This window comes from Cuculus canorus, chromosome 1, assembly GCF_017976375.1.
Source record: "Cuculus canorus isolate bCucCan1 chromosome 1, bCucCan1.pri, whole genome shotgun sequence".
Taxonomy (NCBI): Eukaryota; Metazoa; Chordata; class Aves; order Cuculiformes; family Cuculidae; genus Cuculus; species Cuculus canorus.
Genome location: NC_071401.1, coordinates 70215780 through 70238205, shown reverse-complemented (window position 1 = coordinate 70238205; position 22426 = coordinate 70215780). Strand labels below are relative to the sequence as shown.

Here is a 22426-nt window from a genome sequence, read left to right as displayed (position 1 = left end):
GAGATTAGCAAAGGGAAAATACAACTTTGACTGCAAGTAACCAGCTCAGAGAATACACTTCCTCAGAACAAACATATACTCCTGCAGAGAGCGCCAAAACCTGTATATGCGGCTGTCACAGCAGTAGCCAAGTGGTTAAGAACACAATCTTCTGTTTGAAAGGTTTCTCTTAATTAAAAAACCCCAACATGTCTAGCTGTAGTAAATGTGAGAATGAATGTGGCCACATCTGTGGTTGTACAGGAGGCAGGATATGCTCTTCTTTTTCTTATTTCAGTTTTACATGAATCTTTCTCTATGAGAGGCACTTTGTAAGTCTTTGAAGAAGACCTTGCCAAATACTTTTTTTCATAGTTTGGGTTTAATTTTCTCCCATTGGTTTTCAGTGAAAGGGAAATGAGAATGTAAAATGTATACAACTGTAAATGCAATTATTTCATGTCTCTTCTCATATCTGATTTATAAAATACTAATGATTTTTGAGTATAAACTGTGAGAGAAGAACAGTAGACACAATTGGTGTCCAACTTACTAGCTTCTCACCTGCACATGGTATAAATCCAGAGCAATATTTCATCCTATGAACGGGTCTATCCAGAATGGGTTAATAGGCTACTCTGGGGACTGGCTCCTTGGCAAGGTTGCTAAATTGCTCAGTAGAGACAAATTACAGTCCATTCTAGAGTGTAGGTGTAACCAAGGTTTCTAGCTCTTTTGATCGTGAAGAAACATTTGAAGTGTAAACTGATCCTAGGTTTTGAAATGGGTCACAGTGTTTTCTTTTCATATGTACATTGTCATAGTTGCCAGCCAACTGCAAGGCTGAGAAGCACCAAGAATAATGCTGAGATGGTTTTGAGCACTGCAGACTTACTCCTCTAATAGCAGGAGCTCTTTGGACCTTCCTAGGTTTTGCTTGCAAACGATATCTCTTATCTTCTGACGAAGTAGATGGCCAAATTACACCAATAGTATCTCTGCAGAAGTATGAGAGTCATAGAAGGTCTTGCATTAGAATCTCCATTCGGAGATGACTTTAATTTTTATAATTCATGTTATTTTTTCGTGGGTTTTTTTCAGCTTTTCTTTCTAGAGCTTTCAGCCTTTCAGATTCTTTTATGCCCTAATTAGCTTTATTGTTTATATTCCTCTCAGTCTCTAATTAGAGTAATCACATTGTGGGGGAGCTGAGGATTTTCTGAGTTTTCACTAATTATACTTGTTATGTCAAGCCTGTCTGTTTCCTGCTTCTTATTCTTGTCCATGTATTTTCACTCTCTGCAAATTGATGCTGCTATGTACTTATTGTTTTCACTTTATCTGAAGACCTTTTCCATTTTTACGATGTTGGCCATTCTTGGCAATCTGTGAAGCTCTACAGTTCCATTTAAATGTTGCAAGAGTTATACCAGCAAATTGGAATAATAAATGTGCAAAAAGAAAGCCAACATAATGTCTTTAACTAGCTTTCTGGATCCTTCACCTTGGGTTCTGTCATTTAAACCACCTTTAACCGAAGCTTTATGCTCTCTTTCTGGTTGCCATTGCTGTGGTTGCTTTGCCCCTCAGCAGTCTTTTCACGCTGGTCACTCACTCACAGTAGTGGTGAAGAGTTTCTGAGGTCATGGACTGTTTGTATATATACATATGATTGTGTAATACAATGCAGTGCTGGTATCAACTGCTGAAAATTAAATGAAAATGGAAGTTTTTGTAGAAAGTTTTCTGGTCACCAATCTCAGATTTTTCACGTGTCTTAGGAGGAAAAGAAGAAGAGTAAATGTGGAAAGATTAATGGTGTATGCAGTATAGTATATACTGTTTGAAGCTCTTTTTGTGGAACAAGTGGCATCAGTTTGTTTGGTCTTTGCATGAGTTAAATTTCTGAAAGTACAAGTCCAAGGCATATCATCAGAAGTTATATTAAAATTGTCACTTTTGGATGAAAACTTTAAATGTAGGGAGATGCCAGGATTAACCAGGCAAGTATCAGTGTTGCTCAGTGAGAACACATTTAAAATCCTAATAGTATTTTTGCTACCCTTATGGATTTCAAATTATAAAAGCTGTAGGTAATCTTTTACATCTAAGGCTATGATAAGATTAGAATAGTATTTGCTTCAAAATGCCGGTTTCTCCACTTAAACTCTTTGTATGAATGATGTTCTCCTGTTTGAAAAAAGGAAGCATTTCAATACCTTCAGAATGTACAATCATCTCTTCACAGATGAAGTGTCAGTGCAATGTAGCACCTGAATTTTAATCTACCCGGCATTTGATCCAAGGGCAAGAGATAATTCAGTCTAACTCATTCATTCTGTTCTGTTTAGACTGCAAATACGGTGCTTACAGCAGAATTCGAATCAGCGTTGTGGCTACTCAAGGCTGAAATAACCGTACCCAGTTTCTCCACACCCAGTGTGTCTTCTGAATGATAACTCTACTAAACAAATAAACTGAAGTATTAACTAGAGGTTTTAATTTTACAAAGTCTGGGTTGGCACAGACCTCTACAAAGTGCACGAAATTTCACCATGTTGCACTGTGTTATAGGGTTAAATACACACATCCTTCTGTTCGAACTGGCCTTATATCCAGAAGATTGAATTACCAGTCCCCTTTGTGTATTTATCTAGTTGGCTATGATTTTAGAATTTCTTTCCCCTCACAGTCCAGCAATAGCAGAAGACAACTTAGGTTTCCTCTAAATGTATCTGGGAGCACATTGATCTGCACATTGACTATATGTCTAGCAGATTTCTTTGGGACTTTCTGGTGGTGTGTGACTGCATTTTGGAATGGAATGAATCTGTGCATGTCTGAATATTTTTGATAGGGAGTTTTGATAGGAAATGGCTCTGCAAGAGCCAGGTCTTGGAGAATACTCTAAAATGGTTCAATGATTTAATCTCTTGCAGAAGTCTGCCCCAAAGATAGACCCCTGTGATTGTGCTTGATTCTCTTCAGCTGCTTCTTAAGATTTGGGATTTATATTTAGCAAAAGGTTTCTTGAAAATATTAAGCTGCAATATGGCAAGAAGTAGCTTGCTTTCTGTTAATTACCTCCAGCATCAGGACCAAGACTTGACAGAAACTCTTTGGAAGGGATTGTGCTGCAGAAACGAAGGGTGTTATGTTGTTGTAGAGATTAGTAGGTTTCTGGTGGTCTGTGTCTCAACTGACATTTACAGAACAGAAATTATCCTATTATATTATGTTTCTTGAAGTATATTGATGTGAATTTATATGAATATATAATTATTTACCTTAAGAATTTCACCTCACTAATATAACAGTGTAATTGTTGGTTGTTAAGTATGTGAGAGTTAGGTCTTTATTCCTCTCCTGGCAGTCAGAGGAAATTTAATTGACTATTTTAAATGCCACTTTTAGGACAAGATGTATTTGTCTTTATGCAGCAGAGTCCCCAGTGATGATAAGAAGTAGCTACCATGACTAGTTCAATCTTAATGAAAACCTTAATTTAGCTGAACATCATTCTTAAAAAATTTTTAACTAGTTAGATGATCTTAATAGCAAAATCTTCTGCAAAGCTACAGTGAATCATGGTACTGCAGCCTTAATGTTCTTTATTTTTTTTTCCTCTCCAAAGACATCACTTCAATTTTTCCAAATTATTCGGCTCAAGGTCAAAAAACACTGGCTTTACAGAGAAGACACCACTACTGAAAGTTTCCTCAGAGGAAAATGGGTGAGTTACTTTCATTTTACTCAAAATATTTTTTTCCTAAGTTCTCTTTTATTTAATTGTGTATAGTTCTTTCTTATATCCTGACACCAAACCTGCTGGGAAATAAAGTGAATGGCAGAGGTTGTGAGCAGAGAATTACTGTGGAGGACCCTGAGTGTAAAGAAGGAGCTGTAAATAGGGAAGGGAAGGATGCCTGGTCTGAGGTCAGGGTGATTAGAGAGCCCTAAGGAGAGGCAGCGACAGGTTGTGTGCTCTCATTTCCTTCATGTTGTGTTACATTAGGTGTACTGGAAGACAGATCAGAGCTATAGAAATGGTTCTTATAAGGGTTTTACACAACAAATCCTGGTGCATCACAAAGCTAGTTCTCCTAGATGCACCTAAACATCATGGTGTCTATGTTCTTCCTCACCAGTCTGCCCAGCTGTGTCACCAAGGGGAGCTCGGTCTGTACTGAGTCAATCTCTTTCTATGAATTTTTCCATTAAATTCTTTCACAATAAATAAGGATAAACAAAGTTGGTTGCCTCTACTGTCTGTTGAAATAAACCACTGTTTTTGTCTTATTATGTATACTGAAAATCTGTGACAGGTTGCAGTGCATGGATCTTCATAATCCAGATTTTACCACAGATGATGATTCATGGGACACCAGCTCTGCAGAATTTGAGCAAAGGTTTCAGCTGGGAAATGAAATTGCAAGTTTGTCCAGATCTGCTTCTTCTGAGAAATACGAAATCTTGGATAGCCTTCATGCAAAATTCTATTTATCAAAGATGAGGTCTGAATTCAAATATTAATTTATTTCTTTTTCAATTTTAAAAACAATTTTATTTCTGCAATGACCGATTTTTAATTATAGATGTGTACAAGATTACCTATTTTCTGCAAATGAATTAAACAACACTCCATATTTAGGCTGTATCTTGCCATGAGTAGTTTATAAATAAACCCTGGTGAAACTGGTTATGGCCTCTACCTAATGAGCGATAGCCCCTTCTTGCATCAATCATAACACGTATTCTAAACTTCTAATTAATTACCTTCTACATTGCTTTTAACATTTCTTTGAAACCATTTTTTTTTAAAAGGCCCCTGGCTGGTTCCACCGTTTTATTCTCCGGATTTTTGTTTCTTCATGAAACACTTTGCTTTAATTAGAATATGTATCTAACACATTATTTCTGTAGTTATTATAGTCACTTTTCACATATACATAATACAAAATCTAACCAAGAAGTTTTGTACCTTTAAGTACGGTAACATATTTCACTCTTTACCTCAGAGTAGTCTTTTACCTGATGTAGGCATGGAGGAAAGTGAATCTATTAATATATTAAAAGATATGAGTGTGATAAGACCTTAAGTTCAGATTTTCTCAGGATATTATTTCCTGGGATTTAACTAGTGAACACTTTAATCTTTGACACTAAAACCCCTTTAATCTTTGATACTAATTCTCTCTGCCTCTTCCAGAATTTCAACACTTTTTGCTAGTTTGGTTTGGCCTCTGTTCTACAGATTTGCTTGGTGCCCAGTACTGCATGTCCACATCTCTGTGTTGATCCACGGAGCCTTTCCAATGAGTAGTGCAGGCATGTTCTCCCAGTCTGTGCATTGACTTAGCACATCACTTCAGAATTGTTTTCCTCCTTTCATACATATATGGTATTGTGTGGAATGCCTGCTCTCCTGCACTGCTGCTGAACAAATGGAGCAGGAGAATTTCAGTGGCTGCAATTAGTGAAATATGAGCAGATGTGAAGAAGTTTGGCAGGCGTGTTTCTTTGTGCTTGCGGTTGCTTTCCCTGGTATTAGACAGAACAAAGGCATCGAATAGGACCGTGGAACCCATTGTTTCCAGTATAGCGTAGGTTTATAATTTGGGGAGTAGAGCACTTCTCTGGCAGACCTCCCTGTGAAATATTTTCATTGCTATAGTGTGGGTTGTACACGTGGGGTTAGTTTCTTGGCTGCCATAAATCAGCATAACTCTACTGAAATACTAAATGGAGGTAAATCGCCCAAGAAACACATAGAGATCAGACTAAAAATCACTTAGTTTAGAAGAGAGGGTGAAATCTTTCATAGATTTATACTTCATGCATTTCCTACTGAAGTTAAATAGGATTGTGCTGGAGGCATACATTAGCACAGGATTTGGCACAGGGTTTGTACTTGCATCACTGTGCCAGATTAGTGTTGTAGGAAGAGACAGATTGCAAACCGCGGGTGAGTCAAAGGCTGATCACTTCTCAACTGTAAGCTGTTAAAAGTGCTGCTTCCATAATACAAAATGGCATGAAAACAAACAGATGGGAGGAAAAGAGCCTTCTGAATTCTACATTTAATAAAATAACCATTTCCAAAAGCTTTTTTATTATAGCTTGCCAGTTCCTTTAGATGAGTTTCTGTTATTTACAGAATAGTGTTTATGAACTTATAAAGTCTTAATTAATGCTTCTTTGATTTCTCAGTGTCTTAAAATGAAGTTATTGCTGTTTCTATTTTCAAAAATGATGTGAACTATTATTATTATTTGAAGTGATAATTCGGAAGTGCAAACAGAAAATATCAAGTACATTAAAACTTAACCAGTCTGGACCGGGCTTTAGTAATTCATAACACAATAAATTCTCAAAAATAATGAAACAGAACTGTAATGCAGAGATGGGGAGAATAGACAAGCAGTTCAGAGGATGCATGAATAAGCTGGCACTAGGTATTTTCCATAAATCACAAAATACCAAAAGGAAATTATCAGTTGTGAGGTGCTGATAATGGCTTTTGTTGCCATTCCTCTCTTTTCAAGACTTTATTATCCTCTTCCCCCTGTCTGCCTTGTTGTTTTTGGCTTCTCCTCTTTCTGTCCCTTCTCTAGATTTTTATACTGTGTGAATTTTGTATCAAGTTGTCACTGCTTGTATTTCATTGGTTATTATAGCCCCTTTGTAGCAGTTTGTCTGTGGCAACATATTTCTTTTAGTTGCTGGGTTTTTTTTCTGCCTTCTTGGAGAATTCTAAAGAGGAAGGGAACTAACTCTAGAAAACGATGCTTTGCAAAAATGAGTCTCCAGTCACTCATGTAGCTTACAGTCAATTATCTTGATTTAGGGGCTTATTTCCACTGTTATTTCTGTTTCTCTTCAAACTTCTTTCTTTTAATATTTTGTTCCATATCATCTATCAATGCAGCCATTTATTGCACTATTCCTTTCTCAATTAATTATCCTAGTAACTTAAAATGTTTTCCTTTCGCTTGTCGTCTGACTTAAATCAAACCTTACATTCATCATTCTGTTGGAAAAGCAATATTCTAATGTTTACTTTTGAAAAAATGAGATGAGAACATCAGTGCCTTTAATTAATGAAAAGCTGTAATAAGGGCAAATCACCAAAATGCTGTGTAAATTAAGTTATTTGTGTAACACACTGTTGGGCAACAAGAGAATAAGTAGTTAAGAATTGCATTTTATAGTGAGATAAAAAATGGTAATTTAAAAGTGCTAAATCTTAAGACTTCTTATTTGAGAGCAACCATTTTCAACAATCGCATTTGAATTCAGTTATTCTTGCTTAACTCACTCAGTAGTAAGCTCTAACACTTCAGAAAATTTAAAGGCATCAAATCTCCAGAACTGGGCATTTTTTCAAAGGGAGCAGATTGCTATGGGAAAAAAAAAAAGATAAATCTAATTTTTCTAACTGGTTTATCTAGAGATGTTATGAAGTATATTTGGGTTTAAAAGACACTGTTAAAACTGGACAATTCTTAAATCTTGTTCTTGTCTTCAAACTGTCTTTTCCCAACACCTTTCAGAATGTATATTACAAGTCGAGTTTTAGAGAGGTTGTTCATGGCACCATGAGCTGTACTTTCTGCTTAGCCATGCCACCCCCCTAGGGTGGCAATGTTCCTTTGCCTCCCTGGGAGAGACCATGGCGAGCTGATGAGACTCTGGGTCTGTCCAGGGACTGGAAGAAGTAGCAGAGTGGTTGAGGTCCCAGCACCAGCTCATGCTGCATCCTGAGGGGTAACACCTCCTTCCTACGCAATGAAACTCAGCCAGAAGCAGAGATGGAGCAGGAGGCCCTTGTGGTCATTGAGGCTTCCCAAGCCCCTGCTGACCCTGCACACTGGTGTCTATACTATGATGTGATCTACTATCACCCATAAGTGCTTACATGGTGCTTCTGAAATGTCAGAGCTGTTAAGAGAACAGAAAATGTTTGTTTTAAGCTAGGCATATAGTAAATACATATTTCTTATGTTTCAGATGCTGTCTGAAGTTCTTAAAAGTTTCAGGCCTTTTTATCTTTGTAGTTGTCTGCTCTGTAAGTATTGAATTTACAACTCTTCCCCCCTCCAGTTCCTTAGAATTAGTTCAAAATGAGGTGTGATATTTGGTCTTAGATAATAAATAAATATCTTAAGGGTGGGGGCAAGATGGCAAAAAATGAAAATACTGTGTGGGACCTTATTCTGAATCAGACCACCGATTAGTGCCTTGGGGATCCAGGGTACCTATTAGTGTCAATATGATAGGGTAGGCAGTGAAGTTGGAGGAGGTAGCTTAAACTCCAATTTTTATGTCCTTTATGGTTGCTTGTTGAATTCAGAAGAAAACTTTACATTCTGGCTGAATGTTCATAGAAAAAGCCATGCTGTTGTGGGGAAATGCGTCTGTAATCACAGCACTCCACGGTGTGAAAGGTAGAAGGCCACTGGGAGTTAAACCGTTCCTTATCAGGGCTGCCCAAGTGCTGCCCTCACTTACCAAAATCTTCAAAATTGGCAAAATCTTAGGCTGCGAGATTTGAGAAACATTTCAAAAATTCGAAGTTTATCTCTTTAGCTTCTCCAAGGAACTCTTTTTTGGCTAGCAGGTCTACTGTATCAGAGACAAAACAGGGAACACTATTTCCTCAGACATAGGTGTTCCTTTCCAGAGATTGTTAAGATTGCGACTTTGTCCTAAGAGGCAGTTGGATAAAATACATCAAATATGTGACTTTGGCAGTAAGTTTATGGAAGGAATATTACTCATCCCTGTTAAGTGTCCCAAGGTTACCTTTCAGCTGTGGTAGAAACATATCTGAAAACACTGAAAGCAATCTTACAATTTAACGTGCAGTTTGAAAGAGTCTTATTTAAGTATATGATAGGCTTAGCAGTTATTTTTCATTTTTTTGCATTATTAATGAATGTTTGTTTTTTATCCTTTGCCTAGATTTTATTTGGCATTTATCCAGATCAAGGTGTGTCCTGGCAGATGTTGGCTGTATCACCGCTGGAAAGCTTCTGTATCCTTTCATTGAAAAGAAACCTGGAACTGGAGTTTCATTGATAAACTGATTTAATGAGTTGGTATCTGCATGAAGATAAAAGTGTGAAAGTAGTTTGCAGAACCACTGGGATGAAGGCCCAGCAAATAGCAGGGGTCATGGCTAGGACATGCATCTGACTGCAACAACTGCACCCCAGGCCAGTTGTATACTGTTGTCTGTAATGTATCTGTAGTGTATACTTGGAATATGATGCTACTCAGTTGAACTCCTTCAAAAGCAGGAAATGAGATGTGTTTCTGGAGCAGCTTAACGTAGCTGTATGTGTGGATTTATGGATCTGTAGGTATTTTTCAGTGGAGGCATAGATTCCTTTAAAAATTTTCCATGTAAAATTACTCAGTAGTGAATTTAAGGCTACAAGCCAAGAAATGTTCAGAAGAACAAGCAACAAAATAAACAAAACCAAAAATTATTCACTGCAGGCGAATGCAGACCTGAAAGTGAAAAGTCTTTGACGATTGAACATTCAGTTAGTAAAAAACCCAAAACTTTTGCAAATAAGTTATTTTTCTTGTTCTGACTATTTTTATAGTTTAATCAGTCTGGTCTACAATTTGCATGGCTCTTATTTCACTAGTGTTTAAAGATAATTAATCTATAGATATGTTTCACAAGCTCCTAAGAGTTATCTTCTTTGGAAAAAGTGTGGTGGGATTTAATTTTTTAAACCGCCTGCCGAAGGAAGTCTTTGAGTTCAAGTTTTAGTCAACTATTATAGCATAACAGGTTTTGGTTTGGAACAATAGCTGCTGAACTATTCACATTGATTCTTCAACCAATTATTCATTTTGCTTGTTTCAGGGAAGGCCTGGTGGGGCTGGATTTGAATACAAACAAATGTTCCTATATTTCACATTTTGCTTATCACATCACGATGTTTTGAGCCAAATAGCTGTCAGACAGTCAGAATATAGAATTCTCCTTTCTTACTTGATGAACTTGGAGCTAAAGCTTCTTAGTTTGTGTAATATGTATTCTGTTCCTGCATTCCTACCTGGGGTCACTGAGATATGGAAAATTATGTGTGAGGAAAGCAATCCAGCAAAGCCATACTTCATCTTCAATTTGATGTGGTAATTCAAGCAGAAGAGTCAAGGAGAAGGGTTGCATTTCTAAATGAGGTTTGGAAAAGGCACAAGAAATTCTGAACGTCATCTCACTGTTGTTGCTCATGTGCTTGTCCTCCCCTTCGTTACATAGTGAAGAAGGTATTCATCTTTTTGGCTAGGCTTGGATAATGTTAACCGTTGGCACTCAGCAGTGTTGAAGATGTGATTTATGCTGCCTGACAAGCTGTGGTAATCCCAATGGACATTAGGTGCTATGCTTTGTATGTCTACAAGAATTTCATGGCAGACTGGCAGGAGTGCTGCAGTAGTCCTTGTCATAACACCCTCAGAGGTTATTATATGAGACTGCTTTGGGGGGAAGATAAGTGTCGGCTCATACGATGCCAGTTATGCAAATGGACAATTTACCTCTTGCTCATACCCCAAAAGCTCTTAAGGAGCATTGAATGTGTACGAACCACTAGATACTTCTACAAAAAATTCCGTCCTCTTGTTTCTGTTTCTTTCCAGAAATGCCCATGCACATTGATGTGTTTTACACATTTGCGCCCATGCAGACAATGTGCCTCCATACACCAGAAAAATCAAAACAAACTTTGAAATATTTTTAAAAAACAAATTAAGTATTCCTCTTTGGACATAATATCCTTTGTCATCCTGGTGTCACTTAGAAATCTGTTTTTTTTCTGTCATGCCCGTTCGAACAGGCAGGCTTGTCCAGGAGCAGGACTAACTCTAGCTGTGGGGTGAGACCTGCATCTGCTGACATGGGGTGACCTGCTTTTCATATGACATCTCTTTAGCTCTTTTCCACTTGCTCTAGTTCCTGTTTGTTTATGCTTCAATACTTTTATATCCTACTTGGCTTTACTCTAGCTATTGTTCTTCCCATTTTCTACTTTATTAGCTCACTTGTATCTCTGTTTGCTTTGCCCATCCCCATGGATACAAACTTAGCAGGTAGCACTGAGGTGTGTTGGCTGCAATTTCTGAAAACATCCTGTGAATAGAAGTTTTTAAGTCTGTAAGTTTTTTTTTTTAGTACAGATTTAGTACAGTTTTTTTGTAATAGTGGTGACATTTTTCCTTATTAACAACATTTAGGATTTATTTGCTTATATATTCTAACAGTCAGCTTTGTAACACCAGAAAGAAGTAAGTAGTTTGTATCGACAGCTGGTTAGAGGACACTTCTAGTCAGGAAGAAAGATTTGATATCCTATTGATGTAAATGTGTGAAGCATTTTCAGATCTTTTGCTCAAAGGCTGCATGTTAAGTGGAAAGCATCCATAATTAGAAGATGATGTGCCTTTAGAAACTAGGTGATAAAAATAGATGAAGAGATATAGAGTCTGAAAAAATTCTATCATTTCTTACTTTAATAACATATCCTAATCTAAGACATGAATGTTTTTATTTTCTGTAGCTATTTGGCCATTCAGACCTTCAGGTAACTTCTCTCCATCAACTGGTTCACCAAAGAGTGCATGAGAGATATTACTATTCTTCTCCATAACTTATGTTGGTTTTCAGACCTGAAGAATGTTCTGAAATACTAAATACACTGCATGTTTTTCCTTAATTTTTAATAATTTCTGCCGTGATCTAAGAAAATCATAGATTTTTCCCCAGCAACGAAGAACAGATAGATGGAGCAGAACTGTGCACTAACTTTCTGAATAGAAGTAGGCTTTATGAAATTAAAGTGGTGGGGATTTATGGATGCTATTAGGTAAACACACAATCAAACTGTACGCTACCTCACTATCATTTAAAGAAACATCTGTCTTCCTGATACAGTGTCTTCTTTTCTTTCACTGTACCTGTTACAATTAAAGCTGTTTCTACACTTCTCAATACTAGAAATATTTTCTTTTTTACAAGACAAAGTAAATCATCTTCCAGCTTTCTGTGCAATGGGTCTCACACCTACCTTGTTGAGCTGTGAATTTCCACCTTTACTCCGTCCCCGATAAGTGTTTCAGTAACAATCTTGTTTGCATCTCTCTCAGCCTCTGTATTTCTGCCAGCTCCTGTTATAGCTGAGGGAAAGTTAGATCAGTCTGGGTGAAGTAATTCCATTTTCTTTTTTCAGACTGATTGTCAGAACTTCCTTTTCTTAGACTTGAAACCTGATAATAACTGTGGATTGGACTGTGAATTCTTTATGAGCGTGGCCAAGGATCATTTTAAAGCCTTTCTGTCTTGATTTAATTGTTTGCTTTAAATGTTCGATATCTCCTCAGTAAAATTTTTGGAGCAAGGGCTGACATTTTGCAAGAAATATATTTGCACTACACCCAATGTGAAGGGTTCTCTACTCACTTGCTCTTTCTTTCTGAAAAAAAAAAAATTAACAAAAATACATCATCTCAAATGCTGGCTGAACAGGTCTCCAGTCAGTCCAAATCAGACAGAACCAGAGATATCAGCCTGACGTTTTAGTGGCCATTTTCACTGACTTACCTCCCTCTTCAGTAGCTCTGAAAGATTTCATCACATATAGTTCAGGCTTAAGATCTCAAATTCAGGAAGTAGATGTATCTCAATAGCAATAATACATTCAAATTGACATCATAGGCTAGATTTCTCATTTCATGTGGATTCAAGTGAACTATTTAGAATGATTCCACATTTGGAATTTCATGGGGAGGCTCTAGACCAATCAGACATAAGATGGATATCAAATTCCTTGCTAAAGTTGCAAGAGTTTGAAGGATTGGTGCAATTTTGCTAATATGGAGAAAGAAAAAGTCATTAGGAAAACTTGTAATCATGCAGTGGCCATTAGTGACACCGAAAATCACCCTTCCCGCTCCCTTTACCAGAGCTATATATGTAAAGAAAGACTGTGAGGCAAAGCATGTAGTCAGATTTTAGCAGGCTTCAGCCTCCTTGGAGGTCCTAAAAGAGGGTTCTTCTTCCACAGAGTGTAAATTAATGAACGAAACAGCCTCTCACTCCTTTAGTTTTTTTTCCCTCTTTGATTTATTTTGTCAGACACTCCTCTCATTTTTCCTTACCAAACATGTTTAAAAATCGTTTATGTTTGTGGATGCTGTTGGAAACATACTAAGCATTTTGGCCCACAGGCAATACTCGAGCTGCTAAGTGGATGGATGAAGACCTGTGCCATCTGCGGAGGCAGGCAAAGAAGCAGAATCTCAAGGCATCATTGAGAAAATGCTGTAGAAAAGAGACTCACAAAGCTTCTTGAACTGATGGAGCACAGAGAGAAATAGTGACTCTGATATAGACAAAAAAGGAACAGGATTGCTGACAGTACAAAAGGAAAAAAAAAGTTAGGAAGCATTCGTCAGATGGGGAAACTTAACAGGTGTAGAAAAGCACACGGTTCAACTAGTTATATTGTGAAAGGGAGTGGGAAGGGTGATTTTCAGTGTTTATACCCATTGTCCCTAATCCTATCACTACAAGCCTTCATCTCTCCCCAGCATTCTCGTAGGCCCCTTTCAGGTATAGGAAGGTTGCTATAAGGTCTCCTCAGAGCCTTCTCTTCTCCGGTCTGAACAGGCCCAACTCTCTCAGCCTGTCCTCATATGGGAGGTGCTCCAGCCCTCTGATCATCTTTGTAGCCCTCCTCTGGATCCATTCCAACAGCTCCATCTCCTTCTTACATTGAGGATTCCAGAACTGGACACAGTACTCCAGAAGAGGTCTCACAAGAGAGGAATAGAGAGGTAGAATCGCCTCCCTTGACCTGCTGACGTCAAAATCACAGAGAGTGATGAAGAAGTAACCCCAACAACATGTAAAAATAGCTGCTAAAACCCAGGCAAAATGCCTTCTTTAAAATGGTAATGTCCTAGAGAAACTAGCATGAATGACCTGGTCATAAATTAGGATAAATAATATGTAGGCGCTTCAGAAACTTGGTGAAAAATAATCAAGAGATATAGTATTCTCAAGGTATGTTTTACAGTAAGCAGGGCAGGTAATATAAGTAAGTGTTAAAGAAAGCATAAGGTCACCTATCTGCATACAAGTATAACAGAGGATGTCTATCAACTGTGGGTTTTCAGCTGGCTCTGTGAGATACTGAATTAATGCCATGGTGGAGGGTAGAACAGGGATTCAGTATTTAGGGAGTGACTCGTCTCAGCTGCATCCCAGCTAGTCATCCTAGGCACTCTTAATAGAGAGAACTGGTGTTTCTCTTGAGGGATTTCTCTCATCTTTGTGTGTTGTCTGAAATGAAGGAATGAATTGCATTTTAAATCCTCCCCTCATTTCACTGGTTTTAAGGGAGTCACCAACGCGGATGCAGATGTTCATGGTATTGAAGAATAAACTGCGGTGAATGACTACTAATTTAAGCATTTAGCTGCTGCATCCCATTCCACAGTGTTGTCTACACAAGCTACAAATAGTGAAGAGACACAAGGTGACTCTCGCACACCCTTCGATACCTTCTAGGAGCAGCTAGTCAGAAAACCAAAATGAGAAAAAACAGCTCTTTGTTTAGCTTGGAGCAGTGGACCCAATCTAGTGGCAGATGTAAATACAGACAGCCAGTGTGTAATGGTGCACAAAGCACACACAAACTCAAATCCCTTGACAGGATAATTCACAACAGTAATATAATTTCAAGAATAGAACTGTATAATAATGAGGCAGCTTAGCTGAAGTGAAATTAAAAATAACAGCTCTGGCTGTAAATCTTGTCAGGGAGATTTTTTTTCCTTTAAAGACACATACTGGAGGCCACGTTAAGAAAAAAGTCCAGAAAAGACAAGAAGTCCCAGCATGGTTAAGTTGCTGAATAAAACGGGATAATAGAAGTTAAAAAAGATAGTTTTCCCAAAAGTTAGTCACACCTGAATTATTAAAAATATAGAGGAAATCACATTGTGGTAATTTAAGGGAAATATAAAACCAAGACGAGGCAGAACAAAAATGTTCTGAAAAGCAGCTTAATAAAAAGAAAATCTAAATCACATTTTGATTCACATAAGCGTGGCTGAAGTTGTCTCCTGCTTTATTTGGATTCCACCTTTCATAAAGGCTGTGATCTGCTGCAGTCTAACAATGGAATTATAACAGAATCTCTAAATATTGTTTGGAGAAAGACAACTCTGATGGGGTTTCAGAGCCTCAATGCAGACCAGTGAATGATGTTCAGTTCCACTTGCAATCACAGGAGAACCTATTTTGCTAGGGCTATTTCTGATGATTTTATAAATGCACAGAAAGGAAAGGAAAAACATCCTAAGCATCGTAATCTTCATAGGAAAAGAAGGAAGGAACCACTCTTCTTGAAAATAAGGTTTCATTTTTCCCCCCCTTTAATTTTAAGCATCCTTTATAATAGCTCCTGAATGTGTCATCTAGGTAATTACAGGATTTATTTTAAAAGTATTGCTTAAAAGGAAGCTGCATAATTATATGCACCTGAAGCTTTTTGAGTCATAAATTACTTGCTACATTCCTAATAAAAGGCAGACTGTCAAGAGGTGTCCCAAATCATTGGGTTAATGACTTTAGGTCAGCAGGCCACTTAGAAGGTATAATTAATCTCTCTAGTTAAAGGTACAGCTATAGTTCCAATTGAGAATAATATTATGTATTAATTAAGACACAGAAAAACTGTGATGCCAAATCACACTTAAAACCTTCAGCACTGGAAGAGAACTGTTATAATCTGTATTTACCCTTGCTAAGGGCTGTGTGTGTAAATTCTCCTGACTGGAACTGGTCTGCTGACTTGTTGCATCTGATTTTTTCCTCTATCCTTTCCTGTGTAATTCTTTTCCTGCAAATAGATATTTGGGAGGTTTATTCTTAATGAACAGCGTGTGAGTGACGCTGATGGTGGTTGCTCTGCTCACTGTGATAAACAATGATGACTTTGCAATGCATTGGCTACTCACCTGCCACTAATCTACTAGGATTTTTTTTTTGGGTTAGTTTGAGCAATCTCTTTTTTAGATCCAGTTCTTCTTCTGGGAATGCGGACAGAAGCAACAACTCTTTTTAACATGACCAATCTCTACATAATGCAACAAAGTTTTCTTCCTTAGAGCCTGTTCTGCCACAAATGGCCTTATTGAGGCTCACTGGGAAACAGAGCACAGCACTGCACTTGCTCCCCTCTAACCATACTGTGTTTTTTTTTCTTCTTCTGTGAAAATCTTTGTGTATTGTGGACAATGAAACATTTTTCTGGGAAACTCCTTCTGGTAGGTGTATGATCTTCCACATTATTTTTTTTGCAACAGATTTACTCTTTGTAGTATGCTCAATTAAATGTCAGAAGTTAAGACCACTAAGATACTCAAGCATGTGATTAAGTTACATGATTTCAACAGAATAAGTATGCTGTAAAATCAAGTCTCCCCTTCTTAGGATATTTTTTTTTTGGGTGGTGATGACTTAGCTTTCTGTCTGATCACAGAGAGTAGTAAAACAATTACAATATCTGTCAGTTACAGTAATAAAAGAAAAGAACTGTGAAGCATTTAAAAGCTTAGGATTTCCCTCTTCCTCATGGGGACACTTCTTTCTCAACCATGCCAGAACTGGACTTCCCACGATATTAAGTTTAAATAGTCCTTGATATATTGGGACTAATAGAGCCAAAGCTTCCAATGGATTTGTGGGTCATGGTTGAAAGACTTGATAATTATATTAGTTTAGGAATGTAGTTTGATGACAGATCATGCTAGATATCCAAAAAAGGAAGAAAGAAAAAGTAGAAGAGGGGCTGGAGGAGAAACAGACAATGAATACTTCAACCAAGAGAAGCTTGAAAACATCTCTTTTGGATGTTTGAAAACTTGTGAGTAAAATTTTGACCAAAAAGCAAATTTTCTGGACTGAATTAGATGCTGATTCTGATTCAGTTTTCCCCATGGTTTTTCTCCTTTTTTTCATTCTTTTCATAGTTTCTTAAGCATTTCGGTGAAGAAGTGTTTTTTAATATAAATAGGATAATTTTTTTCTTTTTATTTTTTTTTCCTAGAATTTGTGCAGCCTATACATATTTTTACTGGAAATTTACACCTTAACGGCTTCATTAACAGCTATGAATCTGACCGATTTTCATGATTCTGCTCTGTTAAAGTTAGACATAGGAGGACCATTTGTAGCAGATGTAGTTGAACAACAAACAGAGGAATATATTGTAGTACAAATCAGCCAAGCTGAAGACTCTGTATCAAGGAGGAGACGGCAGCAGCAGGTAATGGTCTTTACCTTTTCTTTCACTTTTTCTGACATGTTTTATCACTTGTATTTCTATCACCATTGTGTGGCTTAAGTGGTCATGCTTTTCCCTGCTGTGAAATGTGTTAATGTCAGCATTAGAAAACTTACTGTAATAAGAGTAAAGTTGCACTTTCTTTTGTCTTTATAAGACTTCATTTAACTTTCTACACTAAAATTTTGTAAAACTTATGCCCCTTGACTGATACTAAACATGAAAGTTCTTGTGTTTAAAATTGGCAATGTTTCAAAAGCTATCTTAGAAGGAAGAAACAAGTGTAAAGTGCCTTTTTGCACTCACTGAAATACATTTTCACATCCTGTTGCAAATTATTTTCTCAAACATGTGTCACATTTATTGGCTTTATTTCTCTTAAGGCTTTCTCATTGATGATGTTGTTTGTAACAAGTCCTTGCTGCTCTCTCCCAGAGAACTCTGTGAGGAAGGATCTTTTACACCCCGTCATTGTATATCCTGAAAGATGAAAATAAGCTTCATCACTTAATAAACAGCATTGACATGCAAACAACTGCCTCTCATTCTGTATACAGGACAGGATGGCCTGCCTCTACTAGTGATAGCACAGCTGAACAATGCCAACAGTATTCCTGCTTACATCCAATCCCATAATCTACAGCAAAAGTTTAGTCCCACTGCCTCAGCATGGCAAAATATACTGTAATGGTAATTACTCTCTCTAACACCAACCTCCATGCTGGTGGCAGTCATCCCGAAAGAGCCCTCATGTTGCTGTGGGGTGGACAGAGCACAGTTGGCTGCAACAGCCCAACTCCTGCTAGCATGCCAGCAGTGGTCCTGATCTGACCAAACGAGTAGATAACCAGAAAAACCTTCCCTGCCTGCATGTTCCTCAGGTATTTCTCCAAGGTGGCTGATTAAGCTGGTTTTTTTCTGCACTTAGTAACATATAGGATAGGTTTGGGATTTAGGCTGCAATCAACCAAATCTGAGCTTTTTTAAAGTTCCTTTTCTTTAAAAGAAGAGCAAATATCTGTATCTACATTTAAAGAATATAAGAATATATGTAGCTAAGCTTGCATGAATATCAGTGCCTACTAATGGGCAAAACTTCAGAAAATCTTTATTTTCTGAAGATTTTTTTGTTTCCTTTTGCTAGAAGAAAAACGAGCAGGAATTTTGCTTGCTGAAATTCTGCCATGTGCTCTTCATAATGTCTAGGGGTATGGCATTTCCATTGGGCCTTTCACTGCCCAATGTATATCTCACACATACTAGTTTTGTTCCCAGGAAGTCACAGAGAGTGAACCGTATTATTGTTTCTGAGCCTAGACACTCCTTATAGTCAATGCAAAGTGGGATTGGGCAGCCCTTCTCTGGAGCACCTCCTAAAGGTGATCCTCACCCCATTTACTTGAGGGGAGGAGGATGAGTTTGCTCCAGCCTGAGTGTCTCTTACATGCCTAATAAGGTGGAATTAATTTAGGCTGATGCATTACGATTGTTCCACAAAGAATTCTCCTAAATGAACCGGAGAGAGAACAAAGAGGAATAAACCCTAGATCAGAGACATGTCGCATTCACTGACTTTTATTAATATTGCCAAATGTGACTTTCTTGCAGGGAGTGTACAACTGGTCTCTACCCTTAAGTTCAAGAAGAAATCATCAAGTCATCACAACTAGAACCTTTCAGATGCTAAACAGGTTGGCTAAAGTCTGAGAAGTGATCCATTTAAGTAGTAGTTTACTTAGACTTTACTATGAAGGAATAGATAATGTTTTAAAAATACTCTATTACTGCCTCTTTCAGAGAGGCGGGAAAGGATGACTTTTTTTTTGCTTTTTAAATGGATTTACAAGGCTGGTTGGTACTTGAGCTCATTTCTAAACAATGCTTTTAAAGGGATGGGGTGAAAATGTTTGAAAAGTTGCTTGCAATTGTAAACACATAACACGTAAATAAATTAATGTGTCAATATAAAACTAATGCATAAATAAAATTAATGTTATTTCATTTCGTAAATAAGGAAACTTCTCTATCTTTCACCAGAGGCACCATCTTCATAAACATTCAAGCTGTCTTGCAGGAGCCTGGAAATATTCCTCTCTCTGTTAAACATCAATACCTTCATGCAAATATAGAGGCACAAGTAACAATTGCATCCATCATTTTAGTAGGTGTCTACGTGTTGATCATACTGGAAGTAAGTCACGTTTTGTGTTTTGATTTTGTTTTTCCCTTACATTGTAAATAAAGCACAAGGAAGAGTTTCATTCTTGGTCTTTAATACACTTAAAAATTATGTGTGTGAATCCTTGCTGTACATTAGTGTTGCTAATAGCACAAATAAGATATGTGCAAGGAAATTGTTCTGAATTGTAACTGATTTTGGCAAGGTTTGTTAACATTAGAGTGATCTCATGTATTTTCCTATTAAAACCTATTAGTGTTTTATTATTTTAACAGGCTTATAGTTTTGCTGTGATGACATAAGCATGGGTTATAAAAGGTGCAAAAAAAATCTGCTTAAGTTAATAGTTTTTTAAGAGAAGGTAAAAGGAAAAAAAAAACTTTCATTGTTCCCTCCTCTGAGGCACCTCAAACTATGAATTTAGTCTACTTCTAAAAGGTTAAACTGAACATACTGGTTAATGAGTGAAATTTAGAAATCCTTTTACTGTGTTCCTTAAAGAGGAAATGGAATCTCAGTTAACATGAAGCAGTCAAGACACAAGGAACTTTAAACATATTGCAACATCGTTCCAAAGCCTTGAGGTAGCAAACCTACTGAAAATATATTGCATCAGTGCTTAGGGTGGAAAACATGTCAGAAAGAGCATAAGATTCCAACTGACTTCTTTGAACTGAAAACACCGTCTGATTATCTCGAACCAAAAAAAAGATATTGGGAGGAAGAGCACCAGATGATATATTTTTAAATTATTATTATTCATGTAAGCATCCACATTTTCTGAATTCTCCAAGTTGAATTAAACCTGATTTATACTAGTATGAAACAGAAGTGAATAAAATCAAGTCTACAAAGTGCTCCATGGTAAATATTTCCATCATGCTCATTTTTCTTCCACATCCCTTGCACATTTTAAGATTTTCATCCTGTTACCCACTGAAATGTTAACATAATTGAACACCTTCTAATTAAATATCAATAATGGGCACACACAACATGACAAGTTCTTTAGACATTTAGATTATTTTGTTCAGCAGTGGTGGTTTATTTATGAAGCTAAAAATGCCCTTACGTACTTAATATCTCTTTGCTCATTCATAGTGTGGAGGAGGATTGGATTGTGTTTTACTATAAATATATCTAGTCAAGCTACACAGCACCAAAGTAGTCTTAATGCTTTTAAATACAGCTTTTATTTTCAAAAAAACCCCCTCTAACTATGTAACCCTTTAGCAATTGCAAAAACATTAATTTTTTAATGTATGTAAAGAGTGGTTTCATGTTTGCATTGTAGCAAGCTGCTTTGGAAGAATTCCTGTGTCAAAGGAAATAAAGTCTTGAAACTGAAAAACAAAGCCAAGGAGAGCATGCATTTTCCTGTTGTTTCTAAGAAAAACTTTAAAACAACTCATTAGATCATTGTTTTTATGAAAAGGTCAAGAAAAACATCTGTTGGTGGAAACATGATTTCTGCAAATTCAAAATCAGAAATAGATACTTATGAGTAAACCTCCTTGAATTTTAAAATGTGGAATGTCACCTATTGCATAGTGATGCTAGCTATTTTCTCCATAACATCTGTAGGAATGAGAAATGCTACAACTACAGTAAATTTTAAACTGTAAATATATAAGATGGAAATAACTATCATAGTATTTTTAGGATATATAATAGTGGCTTACCTTATATTTGATATTTATAACTTCAGTTCCTTAAGTCCTGTTTTCTCAACACATTGCTCTCTCTATTCCATTAGCAATTATCACTGTTACAGAAATCAATTGGTGTTGCTGCAGGAGCGATCTCTCATGGATTTTCATTTTCAGTGTTGCTGCTTCCTATCTTTTATCAGTCTTTATTGGTTTTCTGTTTTATTCATTGTCATTGGCAATACAGATTCAACTGCAGACAGTGTGGATACCCAAATAAGTTTTAAAGCTATATTGTCTTATAATGAGGGAGCAAGAAGAAGCATTTGATCTGTTACAACTCATAAGTGCCACCTGAAGGTGTTGCTTCTTCGAAACTCTTTCCCCAAACATGAACCACAGATCTTGTGCTCACAACCTCCTGAACCTCACTGTCTTCATCTTTTAATCCTTCCTTCCCCTTTTCTACTTGCCCTTTGCTAACTGAAGTCACCAGGGAGTGTGCAGGAGAACAGGCCTCAAGAGCTTCCACCTCCTGCACAAACAGATGATGTAAAAAGTGCATTTACTGTAAACTGTCATCTTCTCCAGGCTTGCACCACTGCAAAGACACAGGGTAAATTCTGCTTTGAGGCAGCTCTATGTCTCTTTGAGGCAGCTCTATGCCTCTATGTTGACATCAAATTTCTTGGAGATCAATGTATGCCAAGTATGAGTCCTTGGTTGTGGAGAAGCCTTACTGTCTCAGGATGCACTGTTCTTCAGAAAACACATTAAACTCTTGAACCTTATATCTCCAGGCATTTATTTTAAGTGTTATTTCTTTTATAACTGATTATGTGTTACGTGTTCATAAAATAGAAATATATTTCTGGTAAAAGAAGATGCTTCTTTTTTCCTCTTTAATTTCTGATGATTCCTTTTTCATGCCGACAATAAATATGAATGTTTTCTAACTTCAAAATCCTACTCTGCTCCTTGACATTTTGGTACATTCCTTTTAAATTTCTTTAGATGGACGCCTCTTGCCACTTAGTTATATTTTCTGTTTGAAGTCTGTGGGGTTTTTTCTTTTTTTGCCTGTGTAATCATCCTTCCCTTCAGTAGCCAGACATTCATTCTCTTGAAATTAATTTATCTTCCAATATCAGTTAGTTCCCTTTTTTGCACTTATCAGACAGGAGTAAGGAGAAAGAAAAATTTGCTAGTTGTGGTATTTTTTTAATTAATCTACTGATTATAGACTT

General features: G+C 37.1%; 1 protein-coding gene across 4 annotated transcripts in view; it reads left to right on the top strand.

Annotated features, from left to right (window-relative positions):
* OCA2 (OCA2 melanosomal transmembrane protein) overlaps positions 1 to 22426 on the top strand; it is a 188547-nt gene that overhangs the window by 48336 nt on the left and 117785 nt on the right. For all 4 annotated transcript variants that reach the window (XM_009568932.2, XM_054079259.1, XM_054079270.1 and 1 more), the window contains 7 exons: positions 3614 to 3712; positions 4305 to 4493; positions 7990 to 8047; positions 8944 to 9016; positions 17176 to 17333; positions 18960 to 19042; positions 19389 to 19542. In XM_009568932.2, the coding sequence (XP_009567227.2) occupies positions 3614 to 3712; positions 4305 to 4493; positions 7990 to 8047; positions 8944 to 9016; positions 17176 to 17333; positions 18960 to 19042; positions 19389 to 19542 (814 nt within the window). The remainder of the gene's footprint in view (positions 1 to 3613; positions 3713 to 4304; positions 4494 to 7989; positions 8048 to 8943; positions 9017 to 17175; positions 17334 to 18959; positions 19043 to 19388; positions 19543 to 22426) is intronic.